This window comes from Grampus griseus, assembly GCF_964374135.1.
Source record: "Grampus griseus genome assembly, chromosome: 3".
Classification (NCBI taxonomy): domain Eukaryota; kingdom Metazoa; phylum Chordata; class Mammalia; order Artiodactyla; family Delphinidae; genus Grampus; species Grampus griseus.
In genome coordinates this window covers 72325745-72343334 of record NC_139019.1, presented here as the reverse complement: position 1 = coordinate 72343334, position 17590 = coordinate 72325745, and the positions used below count along the sequence as shown (strand labels likewise).

At 34.4% G+C, this 17590-nt stretch overlaps 1 protein-coding gene across 1 annotated transcript in view; it reads right to left on the bottom strand.

Moving 5' to 3' along the window:
• Nucleotides 1-17590, bottom strand: part of ADGRV1 (adhesion G protein-coupled receptor V1) — a gene marked incomplete at its 5' end in the record, with an annotated part of 563397 nt that overhangs the window by 151698 nt on the left and 394109 nt on the right. The window contains one exon of the mRNA XM_082650308.1: nt 10013-10191. Within this exon, the coding sequence (XP_082506434.1) occupies nt 10013-10191 (179 nt within the window). The remainder of the gene's footprint in view (nt 1-10012; nt 10192-17590) is intronic.

The following is a 17590-nucleotide window of genomic DNA, read 5'->3' as shown; positions in this document are numbered from 1 at the left end:
ACATCATGGGGACACAGGTACAGAATACAAAAACCCTTGTAATTATTATTCAAATTAAACTGAATAATGGCAAAGGTATGCTAGACACATTTTAAGGCTATTATATGCCTTCTCTTCATTATCCACAGATACAAGCAATTAATAAAGAACTCTGTCATGCTGTCTGACATTAGCCAAACTAGGTCACTATGGTGACACCATTTGTGGAGGACAGAATTTTATGTTTGTGGGTATATCATAAAGAAGTGATGAGGAGTTTCAGTCCTCCATGCAGATGAATTTGAAAACCTACACACAATGGATAAAATCCTAGTTTAATACAGACTATCAAAATTGTTCCCATTTGATTTAGAAAGCTTAAACAGACCAATTTCTACAGAGAACTAGAAAAAGTTATTGAGGGACAACTCCACAAAAAGAAACAGGCCCAGATGATTTCACAGGGGAATTCTACCAAACCTTTTGAGACCAGACTGTCTCATGCACTGTTAAAAGGAAGAAAAACTTCCTAAGTCCTTTTATAAAGCAAGTAAAACACTGTTACCTAAACCAAATAAAGGCAGTCCAAAGGGGAAAAAAAACTATAAACCAACATCATTCATGAATAGTGATACAATAATACTAAGTGAAATATAAATAAAGAGAATCCAACTCCATATTAAGAAATAATACGTCGGCTCGGTGCTTTGTGACCGCCTGGAGGGGTGGGATAGGGAGGGTGGGAGGGAGGGAGACGCAAGAGGGAAGAGATATGGGAACATATGTATATGTATAACTGATTCACTTTGTTATAAAGTAGAAACTAACACACCATTGTAAAGCAATTATACCCCAATAAAGATGTTAAAAAAAAAAAAAAGAAATAATACAATGACCAAGAGGGATTTCTTCTAGGAATGGTAGGTATGCTCTATCTAATAATCTCATACATCACATTAATATATTGAGGTACATTAATAAAATCATATGCTTGTCTCCAAAGATGGAGAAAATTGGTGAAATGTGAAGAAGGTTTGCCATTTAGTTAATAGTGTTTTATCATAGTTAATTTCCTGGTTTTGATCACTGTACTATGGTTATATAAGTATGTATATATATGTCCTTGAGTGAAGGATATATGTGAACTCTGGCAATTTTTTCAACTTTTCTGTGTTTAAAATTCTTTCCAAAATAAAATGTAAGAGAAGAAGATGGATATAGATGGATAGACAGAACAAGTTTAGAGGAGAGCTACTAAGATAGTGAAAAGATGCAAAACCATGCTATATGTGGAAATATTTGAACAAATAAGAAATGTTTAGCCTGGAAACAAAATAACAGTGACAAACTGAAGGATTATTTAATTGAAATGTTTAGGGTTTTTTCTGGTGTGAATCCAGCAATTAGATTTTGAGCCAGAATCTAAAAGATTTCTACTCTATGTGGAAAGTCCTGGGAGGAAATACATGCTTTCTCATAGAGGAGTTCAAATATAAAGTGAATGAACATTTGTCAGGGATTGCTGTAAAGATTACCCAAGGATTGTAAAGGAGACTGGATCCAATGCTTTATAAAGTTCTTTTTTCACCTAGATTCCATCTTGCATGTGAAGAAGAGGATCCAGGGACTTAAGAGAAGTCATGAGGGGTGTCAGTCAAAGCATCAGTTGGAATTTTTCTCGGAGAGATACAGCAGTAGTCAGAAAAGCTGAGGCTGGTGCTAGGAGAGCTAAAGCTAACATAAGCTAAGAGAATGAGGTAAGGGTAGTAGAATGAGTTGTATAATCAGTAGCTATAAAGGGTCATATAAACTGAGTATGTTTACAGTAAGAAGTTCAAGAAGCTAACAAGTCTTTGAACAGGGTTTTGAATCATGATATGCCTTTGAGGACATGCCTGGAAGTTTTCCAACCCTTTGATTCTATGATTCTAAGACTTTGTGGAGAAGCATACTCTCAATATTTTTTTATTTGGAGTTCTGAATAAATGGAAAATGCGAGTCGAAAGCTGCTATTTCTATTCATGTATTTGTGCGCGTGTGTGTGTGTGTACACACCCGTGTGCAATAACATACCACCCACCTGAGAAAATCCTTGAAGAGATCCTGACAACATCTCTCTTCCATAGATTTACTGCAATTTTCTCTAATCCTCAGACGATAGGTAAATAGGCTCCCTGTATTTATAAATATTTTTCATGATTCTCTTTTTAAGTAATTCAATGAAAATAAAGACTCTCATATGATATCATACTTCCCATACAGAGCTGTATCTCCTACTTAGTTCTAATTCAGAATACACAGATTTGTCCTCTATGTTAACAACATTTCTCCTAATATAGTTAGCAAAATTAGATTGTTTTCAGAGGATTGAGTTATTTATAAAACAAGTAATTCAGTTCAGGAGCAGGAAAATCAGAATAGGTTATAATTAAGATTTGTTAAGAGTATCTAAAATAAAACATGATGCCAAAATATTAAGAAACTAAAATACTGAAAAACTAAAAAACTGTAATAAATTTTTAAATTAAGTTATGCATTTTTTCATCATGAGCAAACAAATTCTTAGCTTAAATAGAAGAGAATTCACTTAGGCCTTAGCACATAATTGTTATTCAGTAAGCAATTTGCTGATATTTTCTTTAAAGTTGAATTCATATGACCTAGCAAGAAAGAGAAAAAAGCAACTGTTTTGGAAGTACAAAATAACCTATCATTTTTGTTATGTCATTTTTACTGTTACTGACATTTATTAATATGTCAGGGTCTTACAGCTCAGAGGTAGGAATATGGAGATAAGTAAGTCTTCACTCTCTTCCCCTCTGTATGACATGACTCTGCCACTCATTCTCAATTACTCTATCCTTCCATAGTCACATAACTGTGACCCCAGATTAACAGCATATTATCTATTTAGGGACAATGTCTCAGGGCCATATTCCCTTGGCTTCTACCCTGGCTCTTGACCCTTCTGTATTCTCTTTCCTCTGCATTTGGCATGATAAAGCTAGGGATTTTTCTTCAGATTGTTCCTTTTCCTAGAGCAGTTGAGAAGCCAACCCAAGAAAAATCGGTGGCTACTTCCAAAGACACTAAATATACACCACGCAATAGAGACTACCTCTAGGTACTCTCAACAGTTACTTCTGGTAACCAATGGAAATCAATTAAGGACAGACTTCATTTACTTTGGCTTTACTTTAGTTAAACACTGTTCAATTATACGATAAAAAAGAAAGCTAGAAGAATTTCTAGCACAATTTTCAAAAAGTGATGAAAATGTCTTTAAAATTTTTTAAAGGTATAGGAAGCCTTCTTCTGTTAACTTTGAGTATAGTACAGTTTTTCATAGTTTCATAGCATTAACCGGCTCAGTGACAAAGTAGCGGTAACAAGTCTATATTGGGTGTTCTACTTCATAGACAAAAGTAAATTTAAAATTTTATAGGCTCTTTAAAACCTTTCTCTAAATCATGTTGTGTGATTTAAATCTAGATTCAAAAATCCATTACTCTTGGTAAATTAGAATTTTATCTATTATATATGTATAAGAAGATTTTTTTCTCATAAGATATGACATGCCTCATGCAGTATTTAAAATGTTGAGACATTAGTATCATTTGGTGACTTCCAGGTATTTTAGATACAATTCGCTAACCATATCACTGTGTAAGATTTTATTAGGTATATATTATAGAGAAATCATGAAAGTTTTCTCTAAACCCACATTTGTGTAAACTTGCCTTGGTTGTTAAGGCTTTTCTTTTTTCCAGTTCAGATATTTCCATCAAGGGGTAAATTAAGCCCCACATTCTTCATAAATTTATTATTTTTACCATATATTCTGTAATTAATCGCTGACCTCCAGGATGAATTTCAATTTACATAGCTAACTTACTCAAGTATTCATAATATAGTATGATTGGCACAATCATAGGATTTATGACGGGTTCTGAGTCTACCAAGGTTATATATAAGAGGTAGTGTTTTAATCTGAAAATAGACACTTTAAAGAGTTGATATTTAAGTTGATGTTTAGAGGAAAAATAGGTATTTTTTTGGCAGATATAAAGAAAGAAAAGTATTTGAGACATAGAAGATATAGTTAAAGGTATATGCATAGGAGACCACGGGAAATATCAAGTGATTCAGTTACAAAGGATAACTGGAAAGGATGGGTGGGAAGGATGCTAAAAGAAGCTGGTTCAATAGTTTAGAGTCAAACCGTGGACAACCTAACAATCCATGACCTTGATGGTAATGAAAAGCACCTCCTGGGTTTTAAGCATCAGAGTGATATCGTTATTTCCATTTTTTAAAATTTAGTGAATGGACTGTAAAAGGAAGAAATTAGAGATAAGAACACAAGTTAAGAGGCAACCCAACAGACAAGACAAAGATGACACAAATGAACTGAAGAGATGGTGATGAAATAAGAGATGAAAATGAGAAAGTAGTAGGAAGACATTTAGGAGTTAGACTAGGAAACAATTTGTGATTAATAGGATGTGAAATGTAAGGGGAAAATAGTAGAAAAACTCTCAAGTTCACAACATGGGTACCTAGGTAGATGGTGGACTTTTCCTAGGGAATGTAGGTCAAAGCACACATTTAAGAGATTATTATTTATTTATTTATTTTTGCGGTACGCGGGCCTCTCACTGTGCTCCGGACACGCAGGCTCAGCGGCCATGGCTCACGGGCCTAGCCGCTCCACGGCATGTGGGATCTTCCCAGACCGGGGCACAAACCCGTGTCCTCTGCATCGGCAGGCGGACTCTCAACCACTGCGCCACCAGGGAAGCCCTAAGAGATTAATTTTAAACCTGTTAAATATAAGATAGCTGCATGTCATTCTGGTAAAGATGTTTATTGGACTTCTGAATAAATAATAGAAGTCCCTAAACAAACTCAACTTACAGAGATCTTCTCTGAAAAACACATTATAATAAAACTGTCAAAAATCAAAGACAAAGAAAGCATCTTAAAAGCAGTAAGAGAAAAAACTTGTAACTTACAAGGAAACCTTCATAATGCCATCAGTGGATTTCTCATCAGAGACCTTAGAGGTATCCCAGAAGAGAGTGGGATGATATATTCAAAGCACTGAAAGAAAAACCTACCAACCAACAATACCCTACTTGGCAAAGCTGTCCTTAAGAAATTAAGGAGAAATAAAGACTGAAGGGATTCATTACCACTAGCCCCACCTTACAAGAAAAACTGAAAGGAGTTCCTCAAGCTGAAATGAAAGGATACTAGTCACATGAAAACATATAAAAATATACAATACATGTAAAGGTAAGCATGTAGTCAAATTCAGAATATTCTGATACAGTAGTTAGGTAGTGTGTTCACCAGTTAACTCTACTAAAAAAGTTGAAGGACAGAAGTATTAAAAATAACTATAGCTACATTAATTTGTTAATAAATACACAATATAAAAAGAGGTAAATTGTGACCCAAAAAAGAAAAGGGGAGGAGTAAAAGAGCAGTTTTTGTATGCAGATGAAGTTAAGTTGACCAATAAAATAGATTGTTATATCAATAAGATATTTTATGTAAGCCTCATGGTAACCACAAAGCAAAAAACTTTCAGTAGACACACAAAAGATAGAAGGGAATCAAAGCATATCACCATGGAAAAGCACCGATTCAAAAAGGAAAATAGCAAGAGAGGAAAAAGGAAGAAAGGAACAATAAAATAGGCAAAAAAACAATTAATAAGATGTATTAGTAAGTCCTTATCGATAATTACTCTAAATGTAAATATATTAAATTCTTCAATATAAAGGCATAGAATGGCTGGGTAGATTTTTTTTAAAAAAGGGTCCAATATATGCTGCCTATAAGAGATTTACTTCAGCTTTATGGACACATATGGGCTCAAAGAGAAGGGATGAGAAAAGATATTCCATCAAGTGGAACTGAAAGTGAGCAGGGGTAGCTATACTTACATCATACAAATAGACTTTAACTCAAATGGTGTAGCAAGAGATGAAGAAGGCCATTATATAATGATAAAGGGTCAACTTATCAAGAGGATATAATAATCATAAATATATATGTACCCAACATCAGAGAACCCAAATATACTAAGCAAATACTAACCAATCTGAAGGGAGAAGTAGACGAGAATACAATAATAGTAGGGGACTTCAACATCCCACTTTTAACAATGGATATATCACCCAGTCAAACAGTCAATAAGAAAATGTTGGACTTGAGCTATTCTTTAGAGCAAATGGACCTAAAAGACATATAGAACATGCCATCCAACAGCAACAGAATATACATTCCTCTCAAGTGCACACAGAACATTCTCTAGGAGAGATCATATATTAGGCCACAAAAAAGTTTTAACAAATCTTAAAAGACTGAAATCATATCAAGTATCTTTTCCAACCACAATAGTATGAAACTAGAAATCAATTACAGGAAGAAAACTGGAAAATTCACGAATATGTGGAAATTAAACAATACACTCCTAAACAACCAATGGGTCAAAGAAGGAATCAAAAGGGAAATAAAAAAAATCTTGAAACAAACAAAAATGGAACACAATATACCAAAACTTATACCAAAACTTATGGGATGCAGCAAAAGCAGTTCTAAGATGAAGTCTGTAGTGATAAAAGCCTACATGACGAAAAAAGAAAGATCTCAAACAACCTAACTCTACACCTCAAGGAACTAGGAAAAGAAAAAACTAAGCCCAAAGTTAGCAGAAGGAAGGAAATAATAAAGATTATATACTTTCGGTGGGAACGTAAATTGTTACAACCACTACAGAAAACAGTATGGAGGTTCCTCAAAAAGTTAAAAATAGAACTATCATATCCAGGAAATGAAATCAGGATCTTGAAGAGATATTTGCACCCCCATGTTCACACCAGCATTATTCACAATAGCCAAGATATAGAAACAACCTAAGTGTCTGTCTATGAATGAATGCATAAAGATGTGAGATATATATTGCAATATATACAATACACTACAATATTATTCAGCCACAAGAAAGAAGGAAAGCCTGCCATGTGCAACAACATGGATAGACCTTGTGGGCATTATGCTAAGTGAAGTACTTTAGACAGAGAAAGATAGATATTATATAATCTCACTTATATGAGGAATCTTAAAAAAGCTGCACTCATAGAAACAGAGATTAGAATGGTGGTTGCCATGAACTGAGGATGGGGAAAGTGGGGAGATATTGGTCAAAAGGCACAAATTTCTAGCATAAGACAAATAAGTTCTGGGGATCCAACGTATAGCATGGTGACTATAACAATAATATATTACATACTTGCAAGTTGCTAAGAGAAGAAATCTTAAATGTTCTTAACCACACACACACACACACACACACACACACACACACACATACACACACACACAAGGTAATTATGTGAGGTGATGGAGGTGTTAACTAACCTTATTGTGGTAATTAGTTCACAATAGATGTGGGTATCAAAGCATCACACCTTCAACTTACAAAATTATATATGTGAGTCATATCTCAATAAAGCTGGGGAAAATTTTTAAAATAAACAAAATAAATACATAGTACATGGCACATAGTAAGCAAAGCAAATAAAATAAATAAGATAAATAGAATAAAGAAAGAGAAAAGTCAGATAAAATCCAAAAGTAAATCAAGAAGATAAGTCTAGAAATTGATGAAATTGAAATGAAATTTAAAATAAATGCACAATAGAGTATATCAAGAAGTCAAAAGCTGAATTTGGGAAAAAACAGTACTATTCATAAACACCCCAGCAAGACTGATGAGGAGAGGAAAAAATAGTGAAAGAAGACACTAATTGTCAATATCAAGAACGAAAAAAGGTTCATTACTACAGATCTCTTACAAACACTAAAAAATTTGAATAGTTAGATGGAATGGAAACATTCCTAGAAAAAAAGACAATTTATCAAATTGACACAGAAAGAACTGCATATGGAAAATATGAATAGTTCTATATGTTTACAAGAAAATGAATCTGTAATTAAAAGTCTTCCTACAAGGAAAAAATGAGGCCTAGTTGGCTTCATGTGTGATTTCTTCCAAAATAATAAAGAAGAAATATCACTAAACTTGCAAACTTTTTCAGCTAATAGGAAAAGAGCAATAACTTCCTGGTTTTACGAAATTATCATAATTTTGGTTCCAAAAGTTGGCAAAAACATTGTAAATATAACAACTTGAGCATATTAATACATTAGAGATCTACTTAAAGAAAATTCGTCACTAAAAAGGAAGTTTTATTACTGAAAACAACCACTGCACAACAGATGTCCAGTTATTTTACAACCACAAATCCTACCATCTCCAGAGAAAAGGCATGTTTTTGAATGATGATATAAGTATACAATATTTTACAAAAATAACACAGTAATTTATTCTTACATTGAGATTAAAGTAATATTAAAAATACAGAATTTCTTAAAAACTGGAATAAATTCACATGAACATTCTATGTGAATGAAGAAGAAAAGTAACCTATACTACTTACAAAGGTTAGTCACTTTTGGTTGAATAAGGCTATAATTTTAAGATTGGGTAAAGGTTAATGTATTTTACATTGCATTTATTATAGTTGAGCTGGTAATAAAGAACTTTCTGCAAAAGCCTCAGAAGGCAAATATTTTAAGAGTCAGTTGATTTGGACATTCTTGTATAACAGTTTATTTCTCTCTTAAAAATCCTTTTAGAAGCATCAAGAGGGAGTTTCTTCTAGCTAACATCACTTTCATCGGGTGATACACACCCATTTATCCAGACTGGGTGTGTATACATGTGATGCTAAAACTGCTGCCAAATAACCCCGATCTTGCCAGGGAGCTCATGAAAGAGATGGCTACTGGCCACCAGGACTTGTCTCATGGTTACTTTGTACTTGACAAAGAAAGATGCAGAACTTTCTGAAATTAATCCTGGCAGCCCAAGGTTTAAATTAATGCCAGGAGTAGTAATATGTCATAATATAACTGTGAAAAGACACAACCATTCCCTTCTAGAAGATCAGGCTTTTAGAATTTTATATCAACAAAATAGAATACTATATTTCAATACTATTGTTGTAATGCTATAAATTAATCAGTATGAGGGAATCTTACTGAATTGCAATAAAAAGACTAAATTATTATATATGGTATCTCAATGGGTGTGTGTGTATTACATAGCTCATCTCCTTTGGTTTAATGTGGTATGGGATATTAGTCTGCGATTGCCCACGTGTGAAGTGTATCTGCATACATCAATAACAAGTGTTGATTAATAGGCTATTCTTTCTTATTTAGAAATGTTACTTTTTCCTCTAAATCCTCATTACACCAAGGGAGTTGATTAAGCTTTATTACCCAAAGTTGTCTTTTTTTTTTAAATGTGGAGTCAATAAAAGGGGCTGAGTGGTCCTCAAAGCTGTAAGATACCAGATTCAGGATTAAGGCGTGCATATATATGTGTGTATAAAGATCCGTTAGATTTCAAGACTACAGTGTACTTTAATAAGAATCTATCAGAAGGACCCAGCTGACCTTGCCTCCTTCCCATGTACTTTTGCAGACACTCTCCATTCACTCTGATTTGGTATTTAGGGATTTTATGAATGATGGTGCCTGCCGTGCTCCCCACCCACCTGCCCCAAATATCAGACTCCTTAGATAACATGCCACACTCAAAATTTGTCACTGATTCTATTCTTCACCAAAATTTTCATAGTTCTCTGATTTCACTAGGTATTTCTGTTTGCCCCAATCTAACAAACTAAATTATGGTAAAGTATAAATTGCTGTGAACTGTTTGATACACCAATTCACCTGAGAAAACTGCACCTATCAAAGGGACTGGAGAGGCAATAGTTTCTTATTTATAGAGATAATTAGAGATTTAGAAGGTGTGGCAGGAAGGCAAAGGTCTTCATGGTGCTCCTTCAGTCAGACCCCTTAGTCAACTGCTCCCACCTTCTACCAGTAAAGCTGCCTGGATACAGAAAGGCTGAGGAGGCAGTGTGCTCTGCCTGGATGTACTTACAGGTCACCGTGGATGAGTCCATAGATCTGCGACATGCTCTGATGATAGACTCCTCTCAAAATAACTATGAGGAGAATCACCACAAAAGCTGGAAGTCCCCAACTCAGAAGAAAAAACAGCAGATACCGCCTTTCTGTGTGTTCATCATTCATCACCAGCACGTACCAGAAATTCACAGACTACGGAAAGAAGCAGAACATAAGATGAACAGGCTCTGGTCTAGTGGCACAGGAAACACACTCACCTGGCTTAGGCATAAAGAGTGACAACAGATCAACAAAGGGCCAGGCTCTACTCAATAACTATAGTTTTGATTTGATTTTTTAAGTCAGTTCACACATTCATTTTTTTCATATACCCGAGAAATTCAGGGTATCTCAAAAGTCCGAAAACATTAGTAAATACTTAGTTTATTTACTGTACTTTATATTTTGCTTAATTTGTTTTGATTATGACGATTTGACTCAGTCATAATCGTCTGTGATTGTTCTGTCAATGTCTTTGAAGAAACACACAGATACTCAAACGTACTTTCTATATGAACAGCTTCATGATGATAATGAAGTAAATAGCCCTATGTCCCAGACTTTTAAACAATGTTTACTTATTGAGGGTTGATCACGTGGTAGAGTCAGACACTTGTTCCAGGGAATGGGGATATAGTTGTGACAACAGCCCCAGTCTCAGTCCCAAGTGGGAGACAGACAAGTAAACAGAAAATGTTTGCACAGAGAAAAATGTACTGTGATGGGGTAGGCTTTGCGGCCATTCTCCTTTCTCAATTTACACTCTCTCTTTTTCATTCATTCGCTTGATAAATGCTTATTGAGTGCTTACTGCATTTCAAAGGCCCGTCTAGGCACTGGGGCTATAACAGTAACAGAGGTGGTAGGGGTATTTACCTTCTTGAATCTTACTTTCCAAACAAATGGGAAGAAATCATTAAGGAAAACATTTAAATTTATATCATACTTTATATGTTATTTCTTATCTTCTTAAGATAAAAATATAAAAGGGGGCTTCCCTGGTGGCGCAGTGGTTGAGAGTCCGCCTGCCGATGCAGGGGACACGGGTTCGTGCCCCGGTCCGGGAAGATCCCACATGCCGCGGAGCGGCTGGGCGCGTGAGCCATGGCCGCTGAGCCTGCATGTCCGGAGCCTGTGCTCCGCAACGGGAGAGGCCACAACAGTGAGAGGCCCGCGTAATGCAAAAAAAAAAAATATATATATATATATATATATATATATATATATATATATATATATATATATATATATATATATATAAAAGGCACAAGTGTATATAAAGAGTGAGGGGGATGAAGGGATATATTAGATAAATAGAAGAAGGAATCCGAGGCCTGGAAATGTTACTGTTGGCCCCAAATCATACCTAGCGTGTATATAAGCCAAATCTAGAACTTATATATTCTGCCTTCTAGTGTTCTTTTCCCATGAGATCACTTATGTTTAATTATCTTTTATTACAGAAACAACATTGAAAGGCATATCATATATATTTCACACATGATGCTTATCCACTAGATAAACCCCCTTCTCAATTTCATATTGTGAAGTGTGAGTACAGATTAATCATATATGTATATTTTTATACATTAGTGACAACAATCCCAGAGCAAGTGACAACAATCTCAGTTTCTTCATGTGTACAACAAAGCTATTACAAAGATTACATAAGACACTACATATAAAGTGCTAAGCACATAGTCAGCACTAAAAAATGTGACCACCTCACTTAAATCTCCTATTAGGATGTCGGACAGTGTGAAAAACAAAAGATAAATAGAGACCAAAAGTAAGCAGTGATACAATGGAAACTCTTCTATGTGAAAAACAACATGCCTAATGTTCCTAGGAAGGCTTTCAGATAGTTTACTGAGGCTTCCAGGTAAGATTCTATCTGAACCAAAGTAGCCTTGAAGGATTAGTATTGATTGGCCTAAACCAGGAAAGGATAAAAATGTTTGGTTACTTGAAGATTTTTGTCTCTGAATTTTATTTCCTGTCAGCACTCCATATCTTTATGTACATCTGCATCTATCTGAAATTATGGAGGATGTTTTGAGTTGCTGCTTATGTAAATTTGTTCTAACTTCTTTTTAAAAATTATTAGGTCCAAGAGGCTTTTTTCCTCCTTTCTATTATTAGTGTAGGGACATGACTCAAATAGGTGGGTCTGTATCAAGTGTCTGATGCTGGAGTGGTCAATACTGCCTGTTAAGAGAATGAAAATTCATGCAAAGTAAGGATGATTAACCCATTTCCAAAATAAAAGTACGGATTATTTATTTTAAATCGATGTTGTATGTATCCTTATAACATGGTAACTCAGTGGTGCAGTCGGTGGAAGAATCAGGAAGGAGCGCACAGATTGGTAAATGACTTGTAAGTTGATTCATCATGATAAAGATTGGGGCATTTCCAAAATGTCCACTTTTACACTTTTTAGAATCACTGAACGTTTCAGCAACCGTCTGACCTTTACCACAGCCTCAGATAAGACTGAGACAAATGTAACTGCTTCTTAGATGTACACACACAATGCTTCTGCTCTAAAGAGCTCAAGGTACAGGGTCACTGATTCTTGAATACTCAGTTAAGCAAATCAAGCTCCAAATGTCATAAGCTTTTGTTAATTAAAAAAAAAAAATCTCTTTCCTTCTCAAAAGAATCCAATCATTGAGGTATACTCTAGGGACAGTATTTACCACTATATGACTTTTTTTTTTTTTTTGCTAAAGAATGGAAACACTATGTAATGAAACAACATCTAACTATTCTGGAAATACCATATGGCCTAAACCTAAGACTTGTGTTGACTAACTCACTTCAAGTTTTACTTGAAATTTAAAATATTTTAATATAGTATGTATGGTAGGTATATTTTGGGATGTATGCCTAGGCCATCAGCACTCTTCTCTGAACCCTGTCTCCCTCCTTACCTTCCCCCACCCCCTGCCAACATATGCAGGGTGGGCTCATGACCCTGTTCCTCTGCCCACAGCTGTGGATCTGGCGACAAAGCCTGACCCAGGCTGAACCAATCATCTCTCATTGAGTTCCCTGAAATTTTGTGATAGTTAAGCTGGTCAACTGAGAAAAGAAAACATATGAACTTTAGTGGTAGGAGTAGCCAAAGGCACAGTGAAGAGAGAAAGTGTGTTTGTAGAGAAGAAGAAGGGACAAAGCCTTCCATTCCTGCTCACAGCTCCTTGAGGTCCAACTGTACTTACAGAACTTGGGTTCAATGAGTTAGCCTATATGCTTATTATTCCTTTTATGATTTGAAAGTTTGCTTGGATTAACTTAGTTTTTCTTCATTGTTCTAAAAACATTGAGGCATATATTGCTCCTCTGAAGCACTTGGGTTAAAAGCTCCAGTACTGCCATTCTCCACAATAAGGTGGGAGTGGAACATTTGAGATACATTCCTTTCCCTGTAATCGTGGTTCCTCCTTTGTAATCGAAGGTTAGAGTATCAAGAGACCATTATCTTTGCATAATATTTTTATGTTGCCAGATATATAGCATATGTGCCTCAGTATCTGTGTTTATCCAATGTTAGAACTAAAAGAATTATGAAAATTCAGTATAAGTTAAAGGTGTCACTCTCACCAACATGCTTCATACTGACTGAGCACAGCTTACCACACTTACATATTTATTGCTAAAGACTAAATGTGAATCGAAATTTCAGTACCTAGGTCTCCAGTTACATTTCTATCTCTAGGCTTTAAACACTTTGTTAGAACCCTCTTATGGACCATCTCAAGACATCTTATTTAGAGATAAGGAAGCTGAGGCAGCGAGAGAAAAACATAGCTTTTTCATATTTGGGTTAGTTATAGAACAAAGCATCTTGTGAAGACTAAGGTTAAGATTTATTTCCATAGAAAGTCACACAAATGCTGACAATATTATTGTTTCCATGAGAGCTTATTTTTTTGTCCTCATTTTCCCGCACTCATTGTATGTGCCAGTGGAGATGTATTTTCCTGGTTCAAGTATGGAGATAACCCATTCTCTCTCCCTCTCCACTTTTTGCCAGCACTAAATGAGAACTTATAAAGGGCTTAATCAGAATAGAAATGGCTGAAACATATCTGTGAGCTATGGTAGATTAATGTTTGTATACCTTGCAGTACCTAGTAAAATGCTCTGCATACAATCTTTATTGAGAAGTATCAAATAAACGAAGATGTACACAATTTCAATATTTAAGTTTTCATTGAATTTAATAACAATTTCATAATTTGGTTTAGTTATTGAGTTTATTTATTTATATACTACCTTCTCAGAAAGAATTGTAGAATTGATTTGATTGAACTCCTAATGAAGGGGGTCAATGTTAAACTGGTGGAAACTTGCAAATGTTAAATACAACAGTTTAAGAGAATAAGAATGGAATCAGTATTTACTAATTGGTTAATAAATGTAGACCCCACATTAAGCTATATCTCATTTAATAAAGACAACTGCTCTCCTAAGTTTTATTATTATTATTATTAATACAGGAGGAAACTGAAGACAGGAGAAGCGTATTTCTCAGAATTGGGAATTGAGGCTGTTAGAATTTAAACTGATTCTGATTAAGATGCAAACCAACCAAATGAATTACCCAGATACAACTTAGTTCAAATATAGATAGGAATAAACTAAAAGATGGTGTGTCTATAAGCATATTTACTTACATTCGTATATGTACATGTCTATTTATTTTTAGAGTAACATTTTCGATTACCGCTACTATCTTCCAAGCGTCTGCACAGGAAAATTGAAGCTATACTGCGTTAACTGTTTGATGGTAATAAGTCATAAATGCTTTCCTATGCTCCATAAACACAGATTCATTAGTTTGCTCATATAATATATGCTAATATAATACATATTATATGTATAAAATATAAAGGAGAAATGCCTTTTCTTTTTTTAAGTTAAAATAGGCTGCTTGAATCCCATACATTTTCATGATGTGTGGAATAAGATTGGAATCTAGCCTGTTGTTTAATATTTGGTTATTAATTGTGTCACCAGAAACCATGCACTGATATATAGCATCAAGTTCAGTCAGAGATCACGGATGCTATTAATTCTGTCATCACCATACGTTCTTAGTCATTCATTTCAGAGGAGAGTCTAAGAAATGTTACCATGTGTCCTTGTTCCAGTTATCCTCCCTTTTAACAATTTTTACAAGGCTTTGTGAGGATTGGAGAATTCAGTATTTCCTGGATATATCATTTTTATCTTGATAATTACCAGTCTGTTTTCCTTATGAATGCTCAAGTACAACTGTGAAATGATTTCTAACTTTATTCTACCATTTAAGAAATATGTTCTTCAAGTAAGCTTTAGTTTCAAAATAAAATGTTATAGTTTTGAGTAAGCTGTGTCCCTTGGCATGAAATGAACAGACTGCAAGGACAATCCAGGCTTGGATACTGATCATAACTGAAGCAGATTATTATATAATTTAACTTGGTGACAGGAAATGATCATAAAACTGGGCCAAATGAATATACAGGCAAAATTAAGTTTCTATTTACCTATATTAAATACTAATATCTCAAATAATTTACTTGTGATTTATTTCCTGCATGAATTCACACATGGTCTGGCAATCCATCTGGCAGCATGTTTCACGTAGATGTTAAGAGCAAAGACATTAGTTCTAGGGATTTATTCTGTAAGTAGACAAATATTCAGAGTGTAAGGATGTTCGAAGAAACATTGTTTATAATAGCAAAAATAACTGGAAATAACCAGCATTTCATTAATAGGAATCAGAAAAAAATTATGGAATAACCATATTATAGAAGAGAAAAAAAAGTATATCAGTATGGGGTAAACTTATATATATATATTTATATATATATATATATACACACACTATAAACATATATACACTATATACACACAAACACACACATGTGCTTCTTTATATATTTATAAATATTTATATACTTGTGGAATATATCTGGAGGCATACACAGGAAACCATTAACAGTGTTTAACTTTGGGAGTAGGGTTGAGGGTAGAGCAGAGAGTGGAGAGCATATGAAAGAGGGAGAAATAGATGTACTTTTCATTTAATATTTCTCTATAGTGTTTGATTATGTTTTGTACAATTAGTATATGCTATTTCTAAAATGAAAGCCAATCAAAACAGAAAAAAGAAACAAAAGTTAGAACAATAACTAGGAAAATAGAGCAAAAGTACCATGAGAGCTTAAATTCTCACTGTCAATTTTTCTTAGAGTAGACATAACCCTGCTGTTTCAGTAATTTCCGAGTGATCTTACATGAAGAGCAAACAGAAGGCTAACTCAATTTCCATGGGCAAAAAGGAATTTGTGAGTTGTATACTTCTAAAAAAATATGCAAAATAATTTGTTACTCTATTCCCATCATGCACAGTGTGACTTCCCTGTCAAAGAAAGGGGAAGCCTAAAGAAACACTCAGGAAAGGGGACGTCTAAAGAAACAGTAAAGGCCACCAGCTCTGGTCTGGAGCCTGCTATGAGCCACACGTGCACTTCAGTAAAGAGGTTAGAGGTTATCAGCTTGCTAAGGCTTTTCAGCTCATGTCTGCCTCACACTGTCAGCCCTCTCGTTCTCCTATATCAAGCTAATTCTCTTTTGCCAAAAAAAAAAAAAAAAAAGTGTAAATTATACTGGAAAAACAGAGTATTTCAACATGTTTCAAAATCTAAGAATTATTAGTCTACATATTTGCTTAGCCGATAATATGGGTAAATTCGTATGGAGTGTGCAGTCTGTACCAGGAGTCATTCCAAGCTCTTTCCATGTATTCATTCATTTTGTCTTTTTACAATCCTCAAAGAGAGGTATTGTTATTACAAATCTAATCATTCAATAAGAAAATCTAGGCTCAGAGAAGTTATGTAACATGTTTACCAACAAAATTGCTCTTTACCTACTCTAAAATAGAATCCCTTTTTACTACAATGTATTAAAAGTATGATGTAAAAGTAAAATAACTTTTCAAGATAAATTCATTTAAATGTATTTATTCTAAGATTGAAGATATAATACAGATCAAAATAAATAATTCTTGCATGCTTAGCTCAATGATTAAAAGTTAGTGATTAACTTTTCATCATAAGCTATGCACACATACATATATCAATTTCTCTCCTACATTGCTAGAAATACAAAGTAGAATTATTGAAATGTTAATATTCTTTCAATTTTTTCAACTGTTTGACTAACAAGATTGGATCTTTTAAATAATGTTTTAAAAACGAATTCTCATTAAAAAAAAAAGATTTTAGCAGACAGTATTTTATAAACAGGAAAACACAGGTTAGTAAAGGCGACAACCTCTGACCACAAAGTAACTCATTAGAAGTAACCTACCTAGAATCAGAAGTTATTGAATTTTTCCCTTGTGGTCACACCACAAACCATGAAAGTGTGTGGTGTACCATCTGAAACACATTAAACTTCACTGGTACTTTAAATAGTTTTCCTAAACCATCAGCCATACAGAAATCTAATTAGTTTACTAAATGTGCATCAGCCACAATCATATTTA